Raw genomic sequence first — 21,536 nt, 5'->3', positions numbered from 1 at the left:
TTCCCCTCGACTTTCGCCCCTATGTCCCGACTAAGATTGACCTTAGAAGTGCCAAGGGCGCTTTACCTATAAAGTCGACTGCTGATAAGCTGGACAACTGTATAACTGTCTGTGTGTGTGGAAACAGACCGAACAATGTTATTTCTATGACTGAAAAGCAGCAGAGCATTGAATTTAGCGTAATTAGAAACTAGTTGAAACAGAAGAACAAAAGCAGAGCCCCCCTTGTAGATAAATGGAGAAGGAACAGCTCAACAATCTGGACATGCAAAATAATCAAGCCCAACTGCTTTCGTTACACTGAAAGAAAAAAAACCAAAACGCAGAACGTTTTTTGAGTGAGATTGTAATTGTCTTTCAAGAATTGCTAGAGAATCATTTAACGCTCTGTTGACTCTTCCCTTGATGTTTATATAATGATGAAGATGAAAGAGGAACTTGAAATCAACTTTAGCATATGCTGCCTCGTCTTTAGATTACTAAATCGTTTAGTTAGCTATTCTGTTACTCTTTTCGCTTCTATTTTACATTTTCCTGCTTCTAATTCGACTTTTTTTTTGTTCTCCACTGCAATTGCATTGAGAAATAATGCAAAGAAGCAAGGTGAGAGATCAGTGTGACAGCAAACAGCTGTTTTACTATCTGTCCGTCTCCGTGACAGACAAGCATGTTGAGAAACGAGGTTAGTTGTTGCCTTGTCTGTGCTAGCCATGCTCTGAAAGGGCCCAGTGAGTGGGCGTTTGCAAAATGGACATGTCTAAAATGTATTCTACAGCCAGACAATGCGCTTGGAAACTGGCTCAAATGTGGCTTTTGTAAAATAGATGAACTCGTTAGGGTTTTAATGCGGTTGAATTGCTTTCCTGCAACAGTTTGGAAGCGCTTGAAAGTAGAACAACTAGATTATGACAGTGTTAACTAAATTGAGATTCTTAAGGAGCGATTCAATGGTACGGAAATTCGTAGTTGTAATCACAAAATTATTTGTAGACAAGCGACTGTAAATCGTTGAACAATAGAGAACACTACAGAATAAATAATATTCTAAAGATTTTTTACTTTGATTCTTTAAGCAGATGCTCTTCATAAATACTATCCACAGATTTTTTGCTTTGACTGTGAACTTCGTTTTCAAGATGCTCAGTATCGATAAGCTTCATTCACAACAGCCTCAACTTAGTCTCTTTTCACATTGAAATGCTACCCACAAATGTAGTTTATGATTTGTGTGTGTGCATCATGCAACACGCAACAGCCATAAAAACTAAATGAAAATTGAAAACAATCCCATCAATATTGTGTTTAGAGATTAGTCTGCATTATGATTTTGTTTAAACACAAATTCATTTTCACGACATTCAGTTTGGTGCGTTATTAATTGAATTTCCATTGTCCAAAGTCGTGAAATGCCCGCAAAACAAATGCAAAGGCAACTGCAACACATCAAGTGGAAGCTATAAATCAATATGCATGCGAGAGTTTCATGAAAAATGTCTGAAGTTGAACGCATTGCTTAAATAATATCACGCATACGCCACCGATAAAAGCATTGCTTATAAATGGTCAGGTCATTAATGCGACTGCTGATCAAAAGCAAAGGCCAAATCTCGTTTTGGTCACAAGTTAATTTGATGCGCTTTTCTCGAGAAATGTTTAAAAAATACAAAACCAACTGCGACTGCGACTGCGACAACAAAACTAGTAAACAAGTTGGCTAAAAAATATGCGACAGACTTTTAAAATTGTTGTTGCTGTTGACTAGTCAAGAAACTGGTGAAAGTTGTTGTTGTTATTTATGTTGTTGCTACTGTAATGGTTCATTGACAAAAAAGTACCATAAATCAATGAAATTTGTGGTCAAGTTATTGTTGATTTGTGGTTAAAAACACCTGACTTTGATTTAAGTAGATAATGAGCTTAAAGGAAGTCTTAACTGGCAGCTGAGCTTAATTTGTGTACAAAATGTGCACCTCACTTAATTGAAAATGAATGATAGAAACAAATGAATTGTTTTGCAACGCTGCTTGTCTTTTATTGTGAATTCTATAATTAAATATGCTGTGTTTAGCTTAGGCAGAAATGCCTCAATTTTGTTTTCTTCTTGAGCTGAGAAAATAAATTGAAATTTATTATGGCTGCCACTTAAAAGCATTTAACATGCACAATTGTGCCATTCTCTAGCCGAAAGAGTAATATTTGCTTTTGCTTTATGTGAATCATGCGAATTTATTATAAACAATTTGAGCAGCGGCGGCGGCATCAGAAAATTTAAGACTCATATGCATGACACATTTTCCCAGTTCTTGAATTGAATCATCATCATTAGAAAACACATCAACTGGGGATGTTGAAAAAACAACTGCAGACAGGGGAAAAAGACTGAAGATTGTTATGCAAGGCAATGCGAAGAATTGCAGCATTCTATGCTCCACTAAGCAGTGCAGAGACTTGGCAAAGACTTCGCTTCTTTATCTGCACGAAGTTCATCAATTCAAGTCGGAAATTAAACACAGAAGACTCTCCAAACTCAGTCGTGTAGAAAGAGGCGAGACAGCGTAGAGAAGGGAACAGTGAAGGGAAGGGAAGTGAAGTGAAGAACTCGCAGCTTATGCGCTTTTGTTTTGTCTGTGAGCGAGCGCGCATTTCCTGCATGAAATATTGAAAGATTGAAGAAAAAAAATTCTTTAATGCCATTTACCATTTACCATTAACATTTGCCATTTTCCTTTGTTTGATCTGTATTTTGCTTTCTTTCATATTGTGCACTGGGTGGGCCCCCCGAGGCTACTGCATGCAATCCGGAACAGTATTACCTTTCAATTTGTTTAGCCTCGAGTCTGATTACCATCTCAGCAGCATTCTTTCGGCTCTGTCTAAGCCTCGAATATCATTTAGATTCACAAAAAAGAAATTTAAATTCAGTTTGATCATTGAGTTGAATGAACTCTACAGGAAAATGTATATTTATAATAATGGGAATATGCTAGATGATACATAATTATTGCAAGTTTTCTTAGAATTTCTATAATAAATATATAAATTAGTCATGTATAGAACAATTATAAACACAATAAAGCTTTATAAAAATAATCTATACTGTATAACTGCATAAATTATATTAAATTAGAATATTTAAGAAATGTAACGAAATTATAATTTATAAATAATAAATTACATAATATAAAATAATGTTTTCTTTATTGAAAATTGTTATTAAAGTCGAATTTTTTTATAATGCAATTATTCTCCAAAATCCAAACTAATTTATTTTAAAAATAAATTATGAAATATATAAAAATAACAAACAAAACTTAGTGATAACTCGGATACCTCTAAATATCTAAAATAATTGTGAATCTAAAAATAAATTTGATTTTTCTCAACATAGCACATTGAAGCACTGAAAATGCATAGAAAAGTGCCCAAAAAGTGATAAAAACAAAATGTAAAACGCAAGAATCTAAAATATGTGCCTTTAAAACTGATCAAAACAGTAAGAAAAAAAAAAAGAAAACACAACACCTTGTCTTCCGCAACAATAAAAACAACATAAACATCAACACAACTCGTGTGAATATCCAACGCCCCAGTGCCACGCCCCCATCGAAGAAGTAAAACAAAGCCAAACTATTACAGAAATCTTTGAAGAAAAACAAATCATGAGTAGTCAACCTGCCAGCCAGCCCGATAGCATTGACTTAGCCTATGATATGTGGGCGGGTCAATTCGAATTTGTCGGACCCACAACGAATGCCACATCAATTAATCAAAAGCACACATTGAACAACAACAGCAACAACAACAATAACAACAACAGCAACAGCAACAGTAATAATAACAATAACAATTGTGTGAAATTTGGAAGCGAACGGCACGCTAGTCAAAAGTTATCATCGGCAGATAGTTTGGAGGATTTGAATTTAAATTTCAACACAAGTTCCACACAGAATCCACTTTGTAACGCCTACAGTTTGGGTGTGACTGGACCATATTCGGCATTCGATAAGCAGCCCATACTGATCGATCAGGAGACATTTTTAAGTCTTAATCCAGCTGATTTTGAGGATATTGTGCCATCTGATTCGGAGCCCAATTCTCTGGTTTTCATCGAGAACAAACTTGAGAATAACAACAATAGTCTCGAATCGAATAATAACAACAATAACAATAATAAAATATACAATTTGGAAACGTTAACCAGTAAATTTAATAATAAGACAAATAATACAAATACAAACGGTTTTAAATTGGAAAATCTTAAGAACTTTAAGAACAAATTGCTCTGTGATTTCGAGGAGAACGGGGGAAGCGGAAACGGTGGATCGGCTAACGGTACAAACAACAAAATGAACGGAGCCCTCAGTGCCGAGATATGCGATAATCTCAATGAGCAAGTAAGCAAATTGTTCCAACCATCTGAAAATCCCAATGACACTCACTCAATGACCTTCGACCTCTCGTTTAGGTCGCCTTTGACAATTTTGTTGTATTTTTTTTATAAAAAGTTCAGGGTTCACCTATTGCGTGGTTGGTAACCCTTCCATGCTTGCATGTTAGTTAGTTAGTTAGTTAGTTAGTTAGTCTATCCCCATGTTTAACCCTCTATAGTATACAGAGGCATGCCAATAATGCAATTCACTATAAATTAGCCCTGCTTCTCAGTCAGTTGATTTAGTCTACCTTCGGATTTTTTCTGGCATTGTTCGCGGCTGAAAACTGTTATATTTATATGAAATTTATATATTAACTTAATTCATTTATGTAAGCTGTTGTGAATTTTTTACTAAAATGCTGGAAACAAATGATGTGAGTGAGTAATTGAAATACTGACATAGAAAACTAAAAAAAAAAATATATATACATGCAGAGTTATATAACTTTATACTTAATTAGTTATTGGATTTGATGAACAATTTTTCGAACAGAATTCTTAAGCTGAAACAATAAAATTTAAAATTTACACAACTTTTGGGGTAAAAATATGTATAATAGTTATCTATTTGAAAAATTACTATTTTGAAAACACAAATAAATTTTCTTTAATGTTCAATTAACTAATATATTTTTTAAAACTGTTTACAATTTTCCTTGACATATTTAAAATCAACAAAGAGAAAAAACTAAAAGAATAACAACAAATAGTGTTTTTATTTTGGTTAAATTGCAAACATCTGTTATAAATAAACAAGAAACCCATAAATTATAATTTTCGAAGCGTCCGAAAAATGCGTAAAATGAGATCAGCGGTCGAAAAAAATTAAAAAGAAAACAAGAAAACTTAAAAAAAAAAAACGTTGATGAATGAACGAGGCAGATGAATGAACGGAAACTTAAGCAAGTGGATGATGATTAGTGGCTAAAAATGTGTCAACGAAAGTAACTGAAGAAATGGAGGGAAAGACAACAACAAAACAGAAGCGACTTTTTGGGGTCTTGGGTGTTAAGTTTCTAAAAATGAAATGTCTAATGCGATTGCAACAAGTTGAAAGAATGGAATTACTTGGGGTATATGAGATATATGATGTATGGTTAGCGGGAACAACCTCATTTTCCCAGTCTTTCAACGTACATACGTGTATACCATGCACCATGGGGCACAAACATCAGGCAGAATTCGACATGCAACTAATTGCATGATGCAATTTTCCAGTTATATGCATGAGTACTACATTGGGCTCGGCTAATTGGCCATCGGAGCTGTGAATGCGAGCATGTGATTAATCAAACCAATCTCTTGGAGAGAAAAATAAAAACTCTTTCAAAAGTCTCGATCTCTCAACACCCCTCAATCCAACCCTGGAGGTCAATGGAAGTCCGATAAGGCCATAAGACGGATGTTAACCCAACAATTCCACTTGTTCAGTTCTCCAGTTTGTTTACCATATATGCTAATGGGAACGGACTCTCATTTGATAAATGTAACAAATGGGAGCATTGTTGTGGCCAGCGGAAAGTGTTGCAAGTGTTTCCATTTCGTTGTTGTTGTTGTTGTTACTGCTGGAAATCTTTTGAGGTCAAAGCTAATGCTGATTATAATGACGATGCTCTGAGCATTTTTCAATTGCTATTGAAATTTATGAGCTGTTAATGTCCGCAGAATGGCTCCAAGCTGAAGGAAAAGTGATTATGTTGTGTACCAGCTCCTAAGTTATCGCATTTAAGTGATAGATGATAGAAAAAGAAAGAGAAATAGGGAGAAAAATAAACAAATTCCTTTTTTTTTAATATATCGAACATAAAGCATCGATCAGTGTTGGTTACGGGTGACATATTTCTAATCTATTTGTCTTCAATCTTTAAATTTATCAAGAAAATTCGACAACTTAAAAGTCTTTAAGAAATTCACTATCTAACGATGTTTACTTATCATATATCACATTTTAACCTTTTAACCTTTGGCAATATATATATTGATCTATATACTTTTATTCGATACGTAAAGTGACGTCTATTTTGGGCTTAACACACACATAAACTTATATTAAAGAAATATTTGTTGTGGTCGATATATCAATTCTATCTGTATTAAATCTTCAATAAACCTTATTCAACTCATTCGACCTTTAACTAATGTATTTCCTTAACCTTTGCCAGCTGTTTTCATCTTTCTGCGGACACTTTTCTATTATTAGTAACGCACACATTTTCCCATCATAATGTCACCTGTCAGACTGTCAAAGCTTTCCAGTTTTCCATTTCCTCCAAAAAAAAAAATAAAAATACACAAAAGTTCACAGTGAGTTTCCGATTTTTACACACATTTTAATGTTATGGGGAGCAGACCGCAAATGACCCTGGAACTAACCCTGCTGACATTTTGATGGGCTTCAACAAAAGTGACAAGAAAAAGTGAAGCATTAAAGATTACCCCCCGCTTGTCTCACACTCCCCGCATTCCTCCCTTCTTTTCGTCAGCCCTCTCTCTTTCCTGTTTTGAAAAACGGCACTTGTTACTCAATTTGTCTGCCTGATTTTTTATTATTATTTCTCTTTTTTTTTTTTTGCCTTTTCTTTATATGTTTTTAGTTTCTTTTATGGCTTGTATGACTTTTTGTTTATTTTGGCCAACGGTTCTCGTTCTTTGTTTTTGTTTTTCTGTTGTTGTTCTTTTCTGTAGAATTTGAAATAAAATTTCTAGTTTTCTGCCATTTATACATACAATTATAACTATATATATATATAAGATACTATAACATTTTTTTTTGGCATGGTTCATTGTACACATATGGGTACATATGATGAGTACTGGGGCCCTATAGACCTCTCTCTTTCGGTCTCTCAGCTAGCATAGAGTTAACATGTCATTTTCGATGCCTCATTCCTAGGCCTTTATTCAGTTGTTGCCGTGACGCGCGTCGTATCGTTAGTTATTTTTTACGTCTCTTATTTTGTCCGACTTTGTATTTTCTATATATTATATATATAGTCGCCATATATTCGTTGTCTGTTTGACGTCAAATTGTTTTTGTGTGTGCCGCTGATTTTTATTTACTGTTTACATTAGTCTCCCCTCTCCATTGGCCGCAAATTGCATTTAATTAAGCTTAATTGAAGCCTTTGCCAACAGTTGGACAGTCACTGTACAGCCCAAAATCCCACCCACAATTTGTATGGCAAATGCCTCGCATTTTATTCAATTGAACTTTTCAATTGACTTTTTGTAAGCAAAATATGTAAAGACATGTGAAAGATACAGAAATATAGATCAAACCATTTTATTGTTTAGCTGAGAAATAGTCACTTTAATCGACTTACAACACTGGAAATTTTTTCTGATTTGTGTTTTTAAAAAATAAAAATATAATAATATTACACAAAAATAAATGTTGTCTACTTTCTGGTCTACTCGAAACTGGCCTCAAGGAATAGAAATATAAAGAAATCCACTAATGTAATTAAATGAAATATGTATTTTTATCGTTATACAACACTAGTAATTATGTTGATTAGCTCCTCAACCTGGCAAGTGAAAATGGAATACTGGTGTTCAATTACTTATTCCCATAGAGTTTTGAATATTGATAAGTTTCACAACACTAGAAAGTCTTGTTAAATCTTCTAGCAAGTGAGAAATAGAGCAATTATGGAGTTTCGTTATCAAATCTGACAGAGTTGATTTTTCTACGGCAAGCTCTCTGCAGTTATGTCGATTTATCAAATTGGTAGATTACATTTACAACACTGGCAGCAATGATATTCTTCGCCGTGCTATCAGCTACCCTGTATTTCACTTGCAACACAAAAGCGCATCCGCTTCGCACATTTCTTATCGCCAGCTGGGCATGCAAGTGACGACTGATTTCAAATATGCACTGTATATATAGACACCGTATATATACAGATACACACTACTATATATATATACCGATAATTACACTGAACAGCAGTGTAAGTGCTGAAATCAAATGTTCGGTTTCACATGTCTACCAAAAATAGTTAATGAATGCAACGCCAACATTTGTGGAGGCCTTACAGTCAATGGGCGTATACTTAATATTTATGAAATTTATATGGGATAGGCATGTCTAATAACACTGTTCAACAAATGATTGGTGTAGTAAAACTATACTGTATATTTATGTTTAATATCAACAAATTGTAGTTTATTTTCTGGCAGCAAAAAAGTTGCAAGACTTTTGTTTACTTTTAAAGAGGAGTACTCTTGGTTTTTAAAGAACTTGTTGTGCAGTGTAATAAAGAGTATGCAGCCCACAGAGTGCGTCGTCTTTGCTGCTGTTAAACAAAAAAACAGAAAAACAGCCGCCGGCTACATGTTGCAGTCGGTTGTGGCAAGCAAATGAGCAAAGACGACGCAATTCCAACTGAAATTTTTGTTGAATATTTGATGAGCAGAGAAGCGTATATATAAGTATTATATTGAGACCCAGATAATAATGTATATAGCAGAAGATATATGCAAATGTATTTGAAAAATCACATGGCTGATGAGCAGTTGGTGAATGAGCTGCTCCACGATTTGCGGCACATGAAAAGCGATTGTGTTAGTACGAGTAGCTTATTAAAATCCCATTGAATTTCATTCAATTAATGCATTTTATTTTTTTTTTCATTTGTATCTTTTAGCTGGAGCTGCTCCAGCGCAAGGTGGACGATCTGTCAGATACGCAGAATATAGCCGAGGATCGTACGACGCGCACAAAGACGGAATATGCGGTGCTCCAGGCGCGTTATCACATGCTTGAGGAGCAATACAGAGAGGTAGGTTACAGTTTTACAAGCACTGTGTATCGATTCCGTATAAGAATTTCGACAAACAATACTCAAAGTATCAAAATTTTAAAACAAAACTATGAAGCATGTGATTTAAAAATAACATTTAAAATCCATCAAAAAAAAACTTTATATTTTATAGCACTACTTTATTAAAATTAAAAAGTCCTGTAATATTATTAAATATATTTTTTTAATTTTTAAAAATACTTTTCCAATTCAGAGCTTTTTCTTAAATTAATTTCCCAATTGATGGTTTCGTTTTTTTTTCATTCATTTTTTGTTTTTTTAAATTTTTGTCTTTGTTTTTGAAATTCTTAAAAAATATTTGTAATTCATGTGATATGTGAATCGTTTCTTATAATAATTACCCTTATTTTTTAACTCAGTCGGAGCTGCGAGCCGAGGAGCGTTTGGCAGAGGAACAAAAGCGTCATCGGGAGATCTTGGCGCGCGTGGAACGCGAAGCCTCGCTGCAGAATGAGAACTGTCAGATGAAGATCAAAGCCACTGAGATCGAGGCGAATGCACTGCGCGATGAGGCGCAAAGATTGCGTGTATTGTGCGATAAGCAGGCCAATGATTTGCATCGCACCGAGGAGCAGCTGGAGCTGGCACGCGATCAGATTGCTGCACTGCAGCAGGAGTATGATGAACAAATGCAAACGTTGCGACGTCACGAGCAGGAGAAGAAATCCACCGAGGAGCTAATGCTGGAATTAAGTCGCGAATTGCAACGCGCCCGCGAGGAGAATGGGGCACGTGCCATGCCCACCACATCGCCGGAGAGCATAAGACTGGAGGAGCTGCATCAGGAGCTTGAAGAGATGCGCCAAAAGAATCGCTGTAAATATGCAAATTATACATTTCTTCATTACCAGATTTAACGTAATTCTAATCCTTAGCACTTGAGGAGCAGAATGAGGAGCTGCAGGCCACCATGCTGACGAATCAGGCCACCATGCTGACCAATGGCGTGGAACAGGGTCGTCATCTGTTAAGTGGCACTCTCAATAATCTGGCCCAGGAGCTGGAGGAAATGTCACAAGCTCAGGTGTGTATGGAATAGCGAGCAGAGTTGCTCCTTCCCCTTCCCAAGCTTCTATTTTACTGCCACGCCCACTCCAATTAAATTAAACTTATCCCACGCCCACGCACAGTCACTGCTTGTAATTGTCGCACAGTTTGAGAGTCCTGCTGCATACACATTGTGCCCGTAAAGCATTCCGTTGCATTTCTTATCATACTATATACATTATATTATATTTATTGTATTACAGGATTCTGTGGATTCAGCCACATTAGCATCCTTAAGTCAGGTAATGCTTATCCACCAACAACAAGAAAAATAAAAATCAAAACTAAAACTCACTCTCACACGGTTTTGGAGACACTGTGCATGCGCTGCAGTTTGACAGCGACTGCTTTATGGTTTTTGGTTCACGTTTTTTAACAATTTATTTTTGCACTTTTTTTTTAATGCTTATGAAAAATTTCAAATTATGTGTTGGGTTCATTTAGCTACTAAGTGTTACAAGAAGACAAGATTTTGTGTTAACTATACCTTAATTCTCATATGTTATACAACACTAATAAATTTCTATAAACTTACAGCTGCAACAAGCCTTCCAGGAAAAGGAAGATGAGAATGTTCGTCTAAAGCATTACATCGATACCATCTTACTCAACATCGTGGAGAATTATCCCCAGCTTCTGGAAGTAAAGCCCATGGAGCGAAAGTAGGAATTGGAAGAGTATCAAGACAAAAAAAGAAGAAGGAAAAACAGCCCAGACACTTTACAGTTTCTGTACCACCTAACGTTAACTCAAAACGAAAAAAAAAGAAAATAATAAGAAAACAACCAACTAATTAACTACTTTAAATGTTATCTTAAGCAAACCCATATATTTATGTATACTTAACTTAAGTCATAATTTATTTTATAACCATTTATTGTAGTTTTTAAACTGAACAACACAAAAGAGAAAGATGAAAAAAACAGAACAGAACAAAACAAAACAACAGATTTATGTGAAATTAGTTAAAATTGTTAATCTAATTATTCTTTCGTATAACTTTTAATCTAATCGTTATGTATAAAAAAATTCATGTTTGTAAAATAGTAAAGAAAACTAAATTGTCTAAAACGAATTATATGTATCCAATCAATTTTTTGTTTATAGTTTTTGTAGTGTTGTTGAGCCCTGAAGTTATTATAATAACAAAATTTAGATATTAAGATGAAACACTTTTTAAATGATACAATATTTATTAACAATTTTAACTAGAATCGATATGAAGATATGTGTAAATGAGTAGACGTTGCGAACGGATCCATAGTTTGAGTACCTTTTAAAAAGTTTTAGATACAACATGATTTCAACTGTATTAAAAAATATGTTAGCAAGAGACAGCCTTTGATAGCTCTGGGAGTTTCTTTATTTATTTCACTCTTTCTTTCTCTTTACTCTCTTTTCTTTCCTGCTATATTACTTCCAGGAGGCTTAGGCTGTCAAATATACTATATCCAGATCCAAGAAAAACCTATCAAAAAATTTGCGTTTATGGTATGGACAATCCCCAGGATATGTAGTCGGAGTTTTAGTTAGAATGAAATGCAAACTTTATAAAGATAAAATGATAATTCTTAAATGAAAAGTATGGAAAGTAACCTTAAATAACTGAACTACGTACTACTTATAAATACATATTATATTATAATCGTGTGTAAACCATATTAATGGACGTAATGTGCAAAAGTTTTGGGGATCGTCATTGTAGAGATCCACATACGTTCAGACGATCCCTAATAGACTTAAACTCAACGAAAACTTAAAACTATAACTCAAGTGGTCAACTCTTCTTTTTAAATATATATATATATAAATAATATACCCATAACAATATTGAAATTCTATATAGAACTTTGCTAATCAAAATATTTGATGCCTTAAATGATTTATACCCATTAAGAAATTCTTTTGTATGATATAAAAGTGTTGTAAAGAGCAGAAAAAGAAATGTTCTAAGCTTGTAGATAACACTAACAAAAAGTCCATTACGATAAATGTACATCTTTCTTTACATATTAATTATATGTACATGTCTATGCCTAATAACATAGCGCTTAATTATATAATTTACACCAACGAAGTGTACGGAACAATACTAAAAATAATAAAAAGAATTTTATAAAAACACAAAACCAAAAATGTTTGATTTTTTTGAGTATTCTGATAATGACTGAATGCTAATGAAGCGTTGAAAACCCACCCAAAAGCAATAACCATAATTGGTGGATTTATTGAGGAAAGTATTGCCGGAACCGGTTTTGATCCCAGCTGTTGTCTTGAACTTGCAACCGGTTCGTGGATTGCATCAGGGATTGTTGTGTTATCGTATAAAAGCCGGTGCCAAGACCCAGTTCAGGACACAGAAGACATAGAAGGTGAAGGCACAAGATGTTCAAGCTTAACTTAGTTTTGGCCACAGGTGAGATCAACATGCTAACGATTTTTGATCTTGACTGATCTCCTTAATCATTTTTGGTAGTGCTGCTGTGTTTCGTCTTCGCCACAGCGCAGGTGATGCCGAATTCAGAGGTCGGCAGGGTGACAGTGCAGGTGCCGTTAGTGTCCAATGGAAAGCCCGTGCTGACCAAGGATAAGGTGGATCAGGTGGAGGTAGCACACGTTGTTGAGATTAAGCCCGGCAAGGCGGTGACCGAGGAGGTGGTGGTACCGCCCGTTGTAATGAAGCCGGTGCCCAAAGTGCGAAATATGAGAGCTGTTGTAGAGACGGTTAATCCTGGTGTACCGAATCCCGGCAAGCCCAATCCTGGCATCCCAATTCGTGGCATGCCAAATCCTGGAGTGCCTAATCCAGGAATGCCAAATCCTGGAGTACCTAATCCTGGTATGCCCAATCCTGGAATGCCAAATCGTGGTATGCCCAATCCTGGAATGACAAATCGTGGTATGCCCAATCCTGGAGTGCCTAATCCTGGAATGCCAAATCCTGGAGTGCCTAATCCTGGTATGCCCAATCCTGGAGTGCCCAACCCTGGCATGCCCAATCCTGGAGTGCCCAACCCTGGCATGCCCAATCCCAGTGTTCCACACGCAGCCGCCTCGGAGGTGCATCCCGTCGTCGTACTGCCTCCCAGCACTACCGTATCCCCAGTTGAGGTGCGCAAAGCCAAGCCCTCAAGGAACTGTCATCAGCTGCTCTTGGCTGACATGACAACCACCCCAATGCCAATACCGCCAACTCCCGCTGAGAGCTGTGATCAGCTGTGCACCAAGTTTGAGCTGTTGCCCATCTGCGCCCACAATGGGGTCTGCCTCCACGAGTTTCCCAATCAGTGCGTCATGGACACCTTCAACTGCAAACATCGCGATTTGGCATTCCGTGCCGTCGATGAGGATGTCTGTCGAATGGGTTTGTGCTCCCGGCGATGCAAAGCTGAGGATCTCAACATGTAAATTAGGCAAAAAGTATTACATTTATTACATACACACAGTATGTTCATATACATTTACATATACATGCCCTAGTCGAGGGGATTATTTTTTCATAAATAAAAAACAAATCAAGTAATTGCAAAAATTGCATGACAATGAGTCTCTCATTTCGCTCTCCTGATTTCGATGATTAATGCCGCTGTATTTACAGACTTAGCGTGAGAGAAGCAAGTGGCAAGTTGATGCTGATTGAGAATGTACTTTATAGGGTAGGAGGTGCCTCCCTATCTCTGTTACATTCGTTCAAACACATACAATATACCCTTTTACTTATTTTTTTGTAACGGGTACTTGAAATGTTGTTGACAGTGTACTTTTATAAAATATAAATTTAATCTTAAATTTTGCAAATTTTTTAAGGTGTTAAGATAATGCTAGACGCCTCATAAACGAAAAAATGGATAAGATTAAAACGAGACATCAAAATCATGCATCAAAAATAAACTGTACATTGAACTTGCATAAAACATTAGACGGTTAAAAAGGGTTAAATTTGTTTCAGTTTTAGTTCTTTATCCGGATAAAGCTTCTTCGTTTCGACCATAAAACTAATTTACTTATTTCAATGGTTACGAGGTATAATATACAAATGAATCATCTTCTTTTTGCAACTTTTGAAAACCTCCTATCACGAGGCCGTTATCTACTATTATCTAAAGTGTGTATCTTTTTGTTTTGTATATGTAGGGAGGTAAGAAAAATAATTTACTTATACTTATAAACTCATTTTTATAGCTTATAAATGGTATCTTCACCATTTGTTGAAAACCATTGTTTTTATTTCAATAATTTCAAGTTTAATCTTTAAACCTTTTAATGAGTTAAATGAGAGAAAGAGAGAGAGAGAAAAAAGTAAGTTCTAATCAGAATATGTAGGAATGATACCATTTAGCAACGACTTGTTAAGAATTAAAAACATAATAAGGCAAAGCTATTAAATATAGTTAAAAAGTCTGGAACTAACTAAACTCGTTCCACATGCAAAAAGATTCCCGACGCACTGTTTACCAATATGCTGGACTTGCTATACTTCATCGGTATGGGTGTCTGATCACATACGGAGAACTTAAAGTTCTTCACAAGCATGGCTAGACCAATGCGTGTCTGCATTTCGCCAAATCGCAATCCGATGCAGTTTCGAGGTCCATCACCGAATGGAAGCCACTCTACAGAGTCACGGTTCTTAACACGTTCCGGTTCAAAATGATCTGGATTGAAGCGATCTGGATCAGGATATAGCTTCTCATCACGGTGCATAGCAGCAGCAGGAATTATTATAGGCATGCCTTTCTTGATAACATACTTCGGATAGCCTGGCACAACGTAATCTTCTAGGCATTGGCGATTCAACATTGGCAGAACAGTGTAGAGACGCAGAGTTTCTGGTAAAACAAATAATCTATTGTTAAACTTTCTCTTTTATGGCTTGATTAGGTTTGATTACCTGATATGACCTGATTAAGATAGACCATTTCTTTAAGAGCTTCATAGGTTAGTTCTCCATTATTTGCAGCTATCACCTTAATTACCTCATCCCTCACACGTTGCTGGATGTCCTTATGCTGTGCCAGCTCGTACAGGGCGAATCCCATCGTGGTGGAGGAGGTTTCGAAGCCAGCATTGAAGAACACATAGGCCTGGGCGGTCACTTCTTCTATGGTAAGACTCATGCTCTCCCCAGTCTCTGACTTTAACAGCTGATTGTTTTTCAAGTCAATCAACTGATCCATAAAATCGTTGCGACGTATTTTATTCTCTTCCCTAAAGGTGACAGTTTCCTTAACGATGCGCATGAAAAACTCTTCGATATGATCTGGCGTCCTCTTCATATGCAAACGTCGGGCCAGATTGGGATAGCTGCTAATGAAGGCCATTCCAAGAAATCCGTGTCTCGTATCTGTTAGAGATCGACGTCCCATTACGCGAAATTCCGCCTCGGGATCCTTGAGACTGTTGCACTCAATCCCAAAGGCACAAGTACCAATTACATCTGTGGTAAATCTTGCCAGCAACTCCTTGACCTCAACAATCGATGACTTTGACATCATGTCACCGAAAACATCGATAAATTCCTGACTTATTTTGACAACTGTGGGACACATAAACTTGATTTTGCCGCTGGTAAATGTGGATGATAACTTATTTCTCATTACCCTCCATCTATGGCCATCGATTAAATTTAGTCGACCCGATATTGGATCATCCTCTGGATTGTTGTAAATGCCTCGATCTGTAAACTTGTTGAATTCCTTAATTAATATCAGTTTGACCAAAAATGGCTCCATAATGAAGGCAGCTGGACGATGGAACGAGTAGAACCCGACAAAAGGTCCCATTCCCCGGAACTTGTTGTAGTACCGTTGATACACTTCGGCAAGAGGTATTTTGGTACGTGCTCCAACCATGTTCCCCATAAGAAGATGAGGCTTCTCACACGGAATTCCCAAGTTTTGCCAGTAACGCATCTTCTGATACATACGGAAAAGTAAGAACACAACCAGCCCCAGCAGGACTGTGAGTAGCACCAATCCGATTCCCATGATTATACCAGACGATAACGATACTACCGACGTTATGTTGAACACTCGATGTTCGCCGAGCTACTGAGCTAGACAAACGTGGGCGTTTATATAAAAACTGATTATACGGCTCTAAAATCCGAATGACAAATAAACGTGTTGATACGGGCCATTCGACAGACTTTACCTTGCTTCTGATAAGAAAACAAAATTTAACAAAAATATTTAGAACTATGGCGTATACCTAACAAAGGTTATGAATTGTATTTATATGCAAAACTTTTCTTTTTTTCTATTTTACTTATTTATATTTTTCTTAGAAGTACAATTGAAATATACTAAAACAAGTCAGTTTAAACCCTTAAACCGATTCTGTGGACTTTATGCTATTTTCTTAATTGTGTCACCCTGTTTCTTTTGTTGTCAGCCCGTAAGACACCAAATTCTTATCTATAAATAATTTTGTCAGTGCATGAAGTCATAGTTTATTTGTGATATATCAATATTTGACAATAAACAGCTCCAAAAGATAAATGTTTTTTGTTTGAGAATGTCAATTCTTGTAGGCAAGCATATTTTCTTGACCTAGCCCAATACAATTCAAAGTGTAAGGTTGGGAATAAATTTTGGAGTGAGAACACTCAGACAATAGTGTTGTCAAAACAGGTATTATATAACATAGCTATGATATTTTGGGCAGTTTTTTCAATATCTATGGGGTTTGATGACTATACAACAGATATTTTGACGTAAAATGTATAGAAATCAATGTCAAATTTGAATTTATCTATTTTATAAAATTTAAGGAGACATTTATAAGCCGGGCCTTACAGTTATTACATATCATTAATAGTCTAATAACAAAAGGAATTGTCAGTCAACTCAAATGAAGACATGTATATTTTTTTATATTTACATTTATTTTTTATTTTTTTAACTTTATCTGCTACAGCTTTGGGCCGGGTAATACTTTTCCCAGACATAGCGTTGGTTCTGCACGTACTTTTCAATATGCAATTATATTTAATAATATTAGTCATTTAATTAGTTCGTTAAATGTTAATCATTATTGCAATATGCACATTAATTGAAAAAACGCGCCAGAGTAGTTGATAGCTTGAATTACGTTTTATTTGCCTGATGAGCAAAACATTTCATATTTTTGTTTCGGAAGGTAAAAAAATAAGCTCTTCCCAATTGGGTTTTTGTTTACAGGATAATAAATATTTGATAGTAAGATTTGAAAATTTGTCTTTATTTTTCTTTAGACTTATAAAACTGTCAAATTCTTAATAGATTTGTTCCTTCTTATTGCTTTTATGCAGTTATGCCCAGCTCCCTGCGCTATGCCTTGCTGCAGAGAGGCACGTGTCCCTGTGTACAGCGATAATTTTCGACAATATCGAAGCGCTTTTGAGGATTGCGGCAATTGTAGGCGGACATTTTGCAGCGACTGGTGAAGAGCTGCAGACACTGTCCATTATAGGCACACACGCTCAGACCTTGATTCGTACAGCTGAAAATGCATTTATCCCGCACGGGATTGAACACCTCATCCTGCCAGACCATTTCTCCATGCTGATTGGCGGCTGGCAGCACGCTGGCGTTGGCAGCGAAAAGCGCAGCGAAAACTATAAGAGAGGGAAGAAGAGAGCGACAGTTACAGTTGGAGTTACTTTAGCAGTGCTGTTAAAACTAACAGTGGGAAGAAGAGAGCGACAGTTACGGTTAAAGTTACTTTAGCAGTGCTGTTAAAACTAACAGAGTGAAAAAAGAGTGACAGTTACAGTTGGAGTTACTTTAGCAGTGCTGTTAAAACTAACAGAGTGAAAAAAAACGACAGTTACAGTTGGAGCTACTTTAGCAGTGCTGTTAAAACTAACAGAGTGAAAAGAGAGCGACAGTTATAGTTGGAGTTACTTTCGCAGTGCAGTTAAAACTAACAGAGTGAACGTTTCAGTTTGAATTACTTCAGCAATGCTCTTAAAACTTACCCAGGCAAAGTAGTAAAAATTGCTTCATGATTTCAAGCTTTTTGAACTTGGCTGTTGTTGTTCTTGTTTAACCTTGCTGTGTGTGCAGCAACTGTTGAACTGTTGATTCTGTAGACCGTTCAGATTGTATTTATAGCAACGTTTTGTCATACAAATTTTCGGCTTTTCAACCGCTGCTTTCTCATAATCCTTTATTTTAACACCTGACAAAAATATGCAAAACTGAAATATTATCATTGTCATCATCATTTGGGCCTGCCATTAAATTTGTATTGTTCGCCTGCTAAAAATAAAGGCTTTTGTTGTTGTTCATCCTGTGGGAAATTTGCATATTTACTTTCTTTTGTTGAAATAATAAATTGCTGCACAACTCGCAATTATGCAGGAATTAAGAATATTTTGTGTTGTTAAAGTAATTAAAGCATACTTTTAGGCTGAGTTTGTCAATTGCTGAAATTCTTCAGCTTTTGCTTTTGAAGCTGTACATCCATTTAATTTGAATTATTAATAATAGTTATTCAGGTGTCTTCCAGAAATCTCTAGAGATTTTGAATAGAAATGTTTTTGAAAACAACCGTTCAAAATGTTCGTGTTGCTTCAATGCCTGAGATTTAATCTTTTCGAACCATTTTTTTTGTATCTTAAATCAATTTTAAAGACAATTTAGTTCAATCTAATAAATATTTAATTTATTTAGAAATTTGAAAGCAATGGTTTCTTTTTTTCGGGAACACCAACAATTGCTTTTGGGTTGCTTTAGCGCTGTTATAAATTTGTAGAGCATGCCTGATTAATTCTAAATATTGTTTTACATAATTCAGCCGGGGTCAACTAAAAACCTAAACATTTTTGATTGTCTTTCGGTTTCTTTACATTTCTGGAGCACCCTTAAATAAAATCTTAGTTCTTTTGATGGTAAAGTAATTAAAGCATACTTTTAGGAGAAGTTTGTTAATTGCTAAAATACTTTAGCCCTATGCCTCTTAGACTGTAAATCAATTTAATATGGATTAATTAGGCCTGTTCCGGCTTTTGAATATTTCTAACCTGTTCCTATTTAATTTTGCCAAAATTTGTGTATTAAAGTCCAATAAAGTAAATCGAAACAGGTCTGATTAATAATAACATTTATCTTAAATAAATACTTTAATAAAATCTCCGATTATTTTATTATTTGTGTTTTATTGTCTTGGTGGTATATTTTTAACCAATCCTTGCCTTGGTAACTGCCACGCCCCAGCAAGAGACATTTGGCACAAAATCTCTTAAAAATCATAAAAATATTATTCTATAAGGAAGCGATTAATGCAAATCAAACAAATATCTGTAAATTTGTGCACAGTCAGAAGATCGTTGAGGCAAAACTAAACCAGTTCCTTCAGGGAACATACAGAATAATTATAATTAGCATATGAAGTGCATTAAAATATAAAGATGCTTATGACAAATCGATGCATCGATTCAAGCACGAATGATATTTGATCGTTTTCAGATCGGGATCGTATATAAGCTGCGAGCTGAAATTGAAAGCGTCACAGAACGCTGCCGAGCGTCTTAAAGTAAGAGTGTGGAACGTAAGTGAGTTTTGTGGAATACAACTGACGAAATGATAGCTTTCTTCATATTTGGTGAGTTGCAAGTGGGCGTGGCGTGTGCTGAGTCAAGGTTATAACTTAATTTATTTACTACAGCTTTGGTGGCGGTCTCGCAGGCCGTGGAAGTGGACAGACCGGAGAATATGGAATTGCCCGCGCATATTCAAGCGCTGATAACGAACCACATCAATCATGTGCTGGAAACGACACAGAAACCACATGGACACACAACAGTATTGACTGGCCACGTGCCACAGGTTGGAGAAGGAAATGGAAATGGAAATGGCAAAGGAAAAGCAGCAGCGGCAGTGCCGCACTTGGATCTGCTGCCACCACATGTGGAGCGACCAAAGGTAGTGCCGCAAGTGATAAATCATCAGGCAACTGGCACATGGCAGCATTCAGCTGTTGCTGGCCATAACAAAGTGGTGATGCCGCCGGTTCCACAGATTGTGGTCTCAGTGCCCGGCCAGCCGACGTTGAACATTGGCGACAAGGTCAACAAGTTGCACCAGCATGTCAACAATGTGATGCACTTGGCCGAGACGCACATTCCCTCAGCCATCAATCAGGCGATCCACGAGCGCGAGAAGTTGCAGGCAGAGAAGGAGAAGCAGAAGCAAAAAGAGAAGCATCAAGTTACCACTTCTACTTCAGCACCAGGCCATCAAAGACTTCGCTTGCTCTCAAACGAAGTTGAGATACCCGAACTGCTGGAAAAGCAACGCGACCTCAAGAAACTGGGAAAATGCAACTTTGAGTGTCCACAGCAATCGCTGCCCATTTGTGCCACAAATGGAAACTGTGTTGTCGAATTTTCTGGACAATGCGAGCTGAGCGAATGGAACTGCTTCAACACCAAAAATGGTGAGTTGGGATAGATTAAAACGATTGACAATCTATAACTTAATTTCCAACATATTCTTTTAACTAGTGTTCCATCAAGTGCATGACGATGAATGCAGAAATATGATCAAATGCTACGATCGTGATATGGAGTGAGATCGAGATCGAAAACGAGAGAGATCGCTACAGAGAGTTGCATTTATACGAATTTATAATTAATTGTGCAATCAATAAGAAATTTACTATTTCCCTTTAAATTCCTAAGTTACTCGATTTAACTTAGTTGAGAAAATAAACTATTAATAAAGAGTTGTCTAACGGTCGTAGACTCCAAGTTCGGAAAAAGTTTTTCGTTTTTACTGATCTCAAACTTTGGTATTAGTTAAGTTAAGAGACAAGTTAAAGCTGTTAAAGAAGTGTTTCAAAATAGTCCTTTTTTTAATTTTCAAATAGAAACTATTCCTACAATTTACATTTAAATATAATGAAGAATTAGACTAATTACTGAAAGCATTTGATTGAATTAAATATTTAAAATCTTTAACACAACCGCAATTCAGCTATTTATCATAATAAGAACAACGTTTACAGCTTTTTTAATCCTACTTAGCTCACATAAAATAGTTAGATTTTTTACCACTAGCTTATACATAAATTGACTCGAAAACCAAATAATTTCCATCTCTTCTGAGATACCGAAATAAACTTTTACCACATTTTCAAGTCCTTACAATCTTGCTTTACATATTATTTATGGCAGCAGTTTTTATGCAAAAGAATATGTTCCATTCCACTTGGCATTTGAGATTTGTTGACTTAACAGCTTT

The 21,536-nt window shown here is 36.0% G+C and overlaps 5 protein-coding genes across 16 annotated transcripts in view; 3 read left to right on the top strand and 2 right to left on the bottom strand.

Annotated features, from left to right (window-relative positions):
* LOC117788628 (rab11 family-interacting protein 3) overlaps window positions 1-11,383 on the top strand; it is a 48,283-nt gene extending 36,900 nt beyond the window's left edge. For 5 of the 12 annotated variants that reach the window (XM_034627450.1, XM_034627449.1, XM_034627453.1 and 2 more), the window contains 5 exons: window positions 9,085-9,219; window positions 9,621-10,077; window positions 10,137-10,285; window positions 10,512-10,550; window positions 10,846-11,383. In XM_034627450.1, coding sequence (XP_034483341.1) covers window positions 9,085-9,219; window positions 9,621-10,077; window positions 10,137-10,285; window positions 10,512-10,550; window positions 10,846-10,974 — 909 coding nt within the window. In that variant the 3' untranslated portion in view covers window positions 10,975-11,383. Of the gene's footprint in view, window positions 1-3,388; window positions 4,395-8,869; window positions 9,002-9,084; window positions 9,220-9,620; window positions 10,078-10,136; window positions 10,286-10,511; window positions 10,551-10,845 lie in introns of those variants that run through there. The other 7 variants (XM_034627448.1, XM_034627446.1, XM_034627454.1 and 4 more) reach the window with 5 other exon arrangements.
* A 1,293-nt stretch (window positions 11,384-12,676) lies between these two features.
* LOC117788631 (vegetative cell wall protein gp1) lies at window positions 12,677-13,812 on the top strand. Its single transcript, XM_034627460.1, has 2 exons — window positions 12,677-12,724; window positions 12,785-13,812. The coding sequence occupies exons 1-2, from the start codon at window positions 12,694-12,696 to the stop codon at window positions 13,714-13,716; spliced, it is 963 nt and encodes a 320-aa protein (XP_034483351.1). The 5' UTR covers window positions 12,677-12,693; the 3' UTR covers window positions 13,717-13,812.
* Window positions 13,813-14,551: 739 nt separating this feature from the next.
* Window positions 14,552-16,354, bottom strand: LOC117788630 (probable cytochrome P450 6a21). Its single transcript, XM_034627459.1, has 2 exons — window positions 15,200-16,354; window positions 14,552-15,137 (listed from the first exon to the last, which is right to left on the bottom strand). The coding sequence occupies exons 1-2, from the start codon at window positions 16,293-16,295 to the stop codon at window positions 14,719-14,721; spliced, it is 1,515 nt and encodes a 504-aa protein (XP_034483350.1). The 5' UTR covers window positions 16,296-16,354; the 3' UTR covers window positions 14,552-14,718.
* Window positions 16,355-17,500: 1,146 nt separating this feature from the next.
* Window positions 17,501-18,367, bottom strand: LOC117788019. Its single transcript, XM_034626674.1, has 2 exons — window positions 18,269-18,367; window positions 17,501-17,905 (listed from the first exon to the last, which is right to left on the bottom strand). Exons 1-2 carry the CDS (start codon window positions 18,294-18,296, stop codon window positions 17,619-17,621), a joined length of 315 nt encoding a protein of 104 aa, XP_034482565.1. The 5' UTR covers window positions 18,297-18,367; the 3' UTR covers window positions 17,501-17,618.
* Window positions 18,368-19,792: 1,425 nt separating this feature from the next.
* Window positions 19,793-21,054, top strand: LOC117787525. The gene is made up of 3 exons (XM_034626071.1): window positions 19,793-19,896; window positions 19,960-20,730; window positions 20,798-21,054. Exons 1-3 carry the CDS (start codon window positions 19,875-19,877, stop codon window positions 20,863-20,865), a joined length of 861 nt encoding a protein of 286 aa, XP_034481962.1. The 5' UTR covers window positions 19,793-19,874; the 3' UTR covers window positions 20,866-21,054.
* The last annotated feature ends 482 nt before the right edge of the window (window positions 21,055-21,536 follow it).

Source organism: Drosophila innubila (genome assembly GCF_004354385.1).
Source record: "Drosophila innubila isolate TH190305 chromosome 3L unlocalized genomic scaffold, UK_Dinn_1.0 0_D_3L, whole genome shotgun sequence".
NCBI lineage: Eukaryota > Metazoa > Arthropoda > Insecta > Diptera > Drosophilidae > Drosophila > Drosophila innubila.
This window is presented reverse-complemented; position numbering and strand designations above follow the sequence as displayed.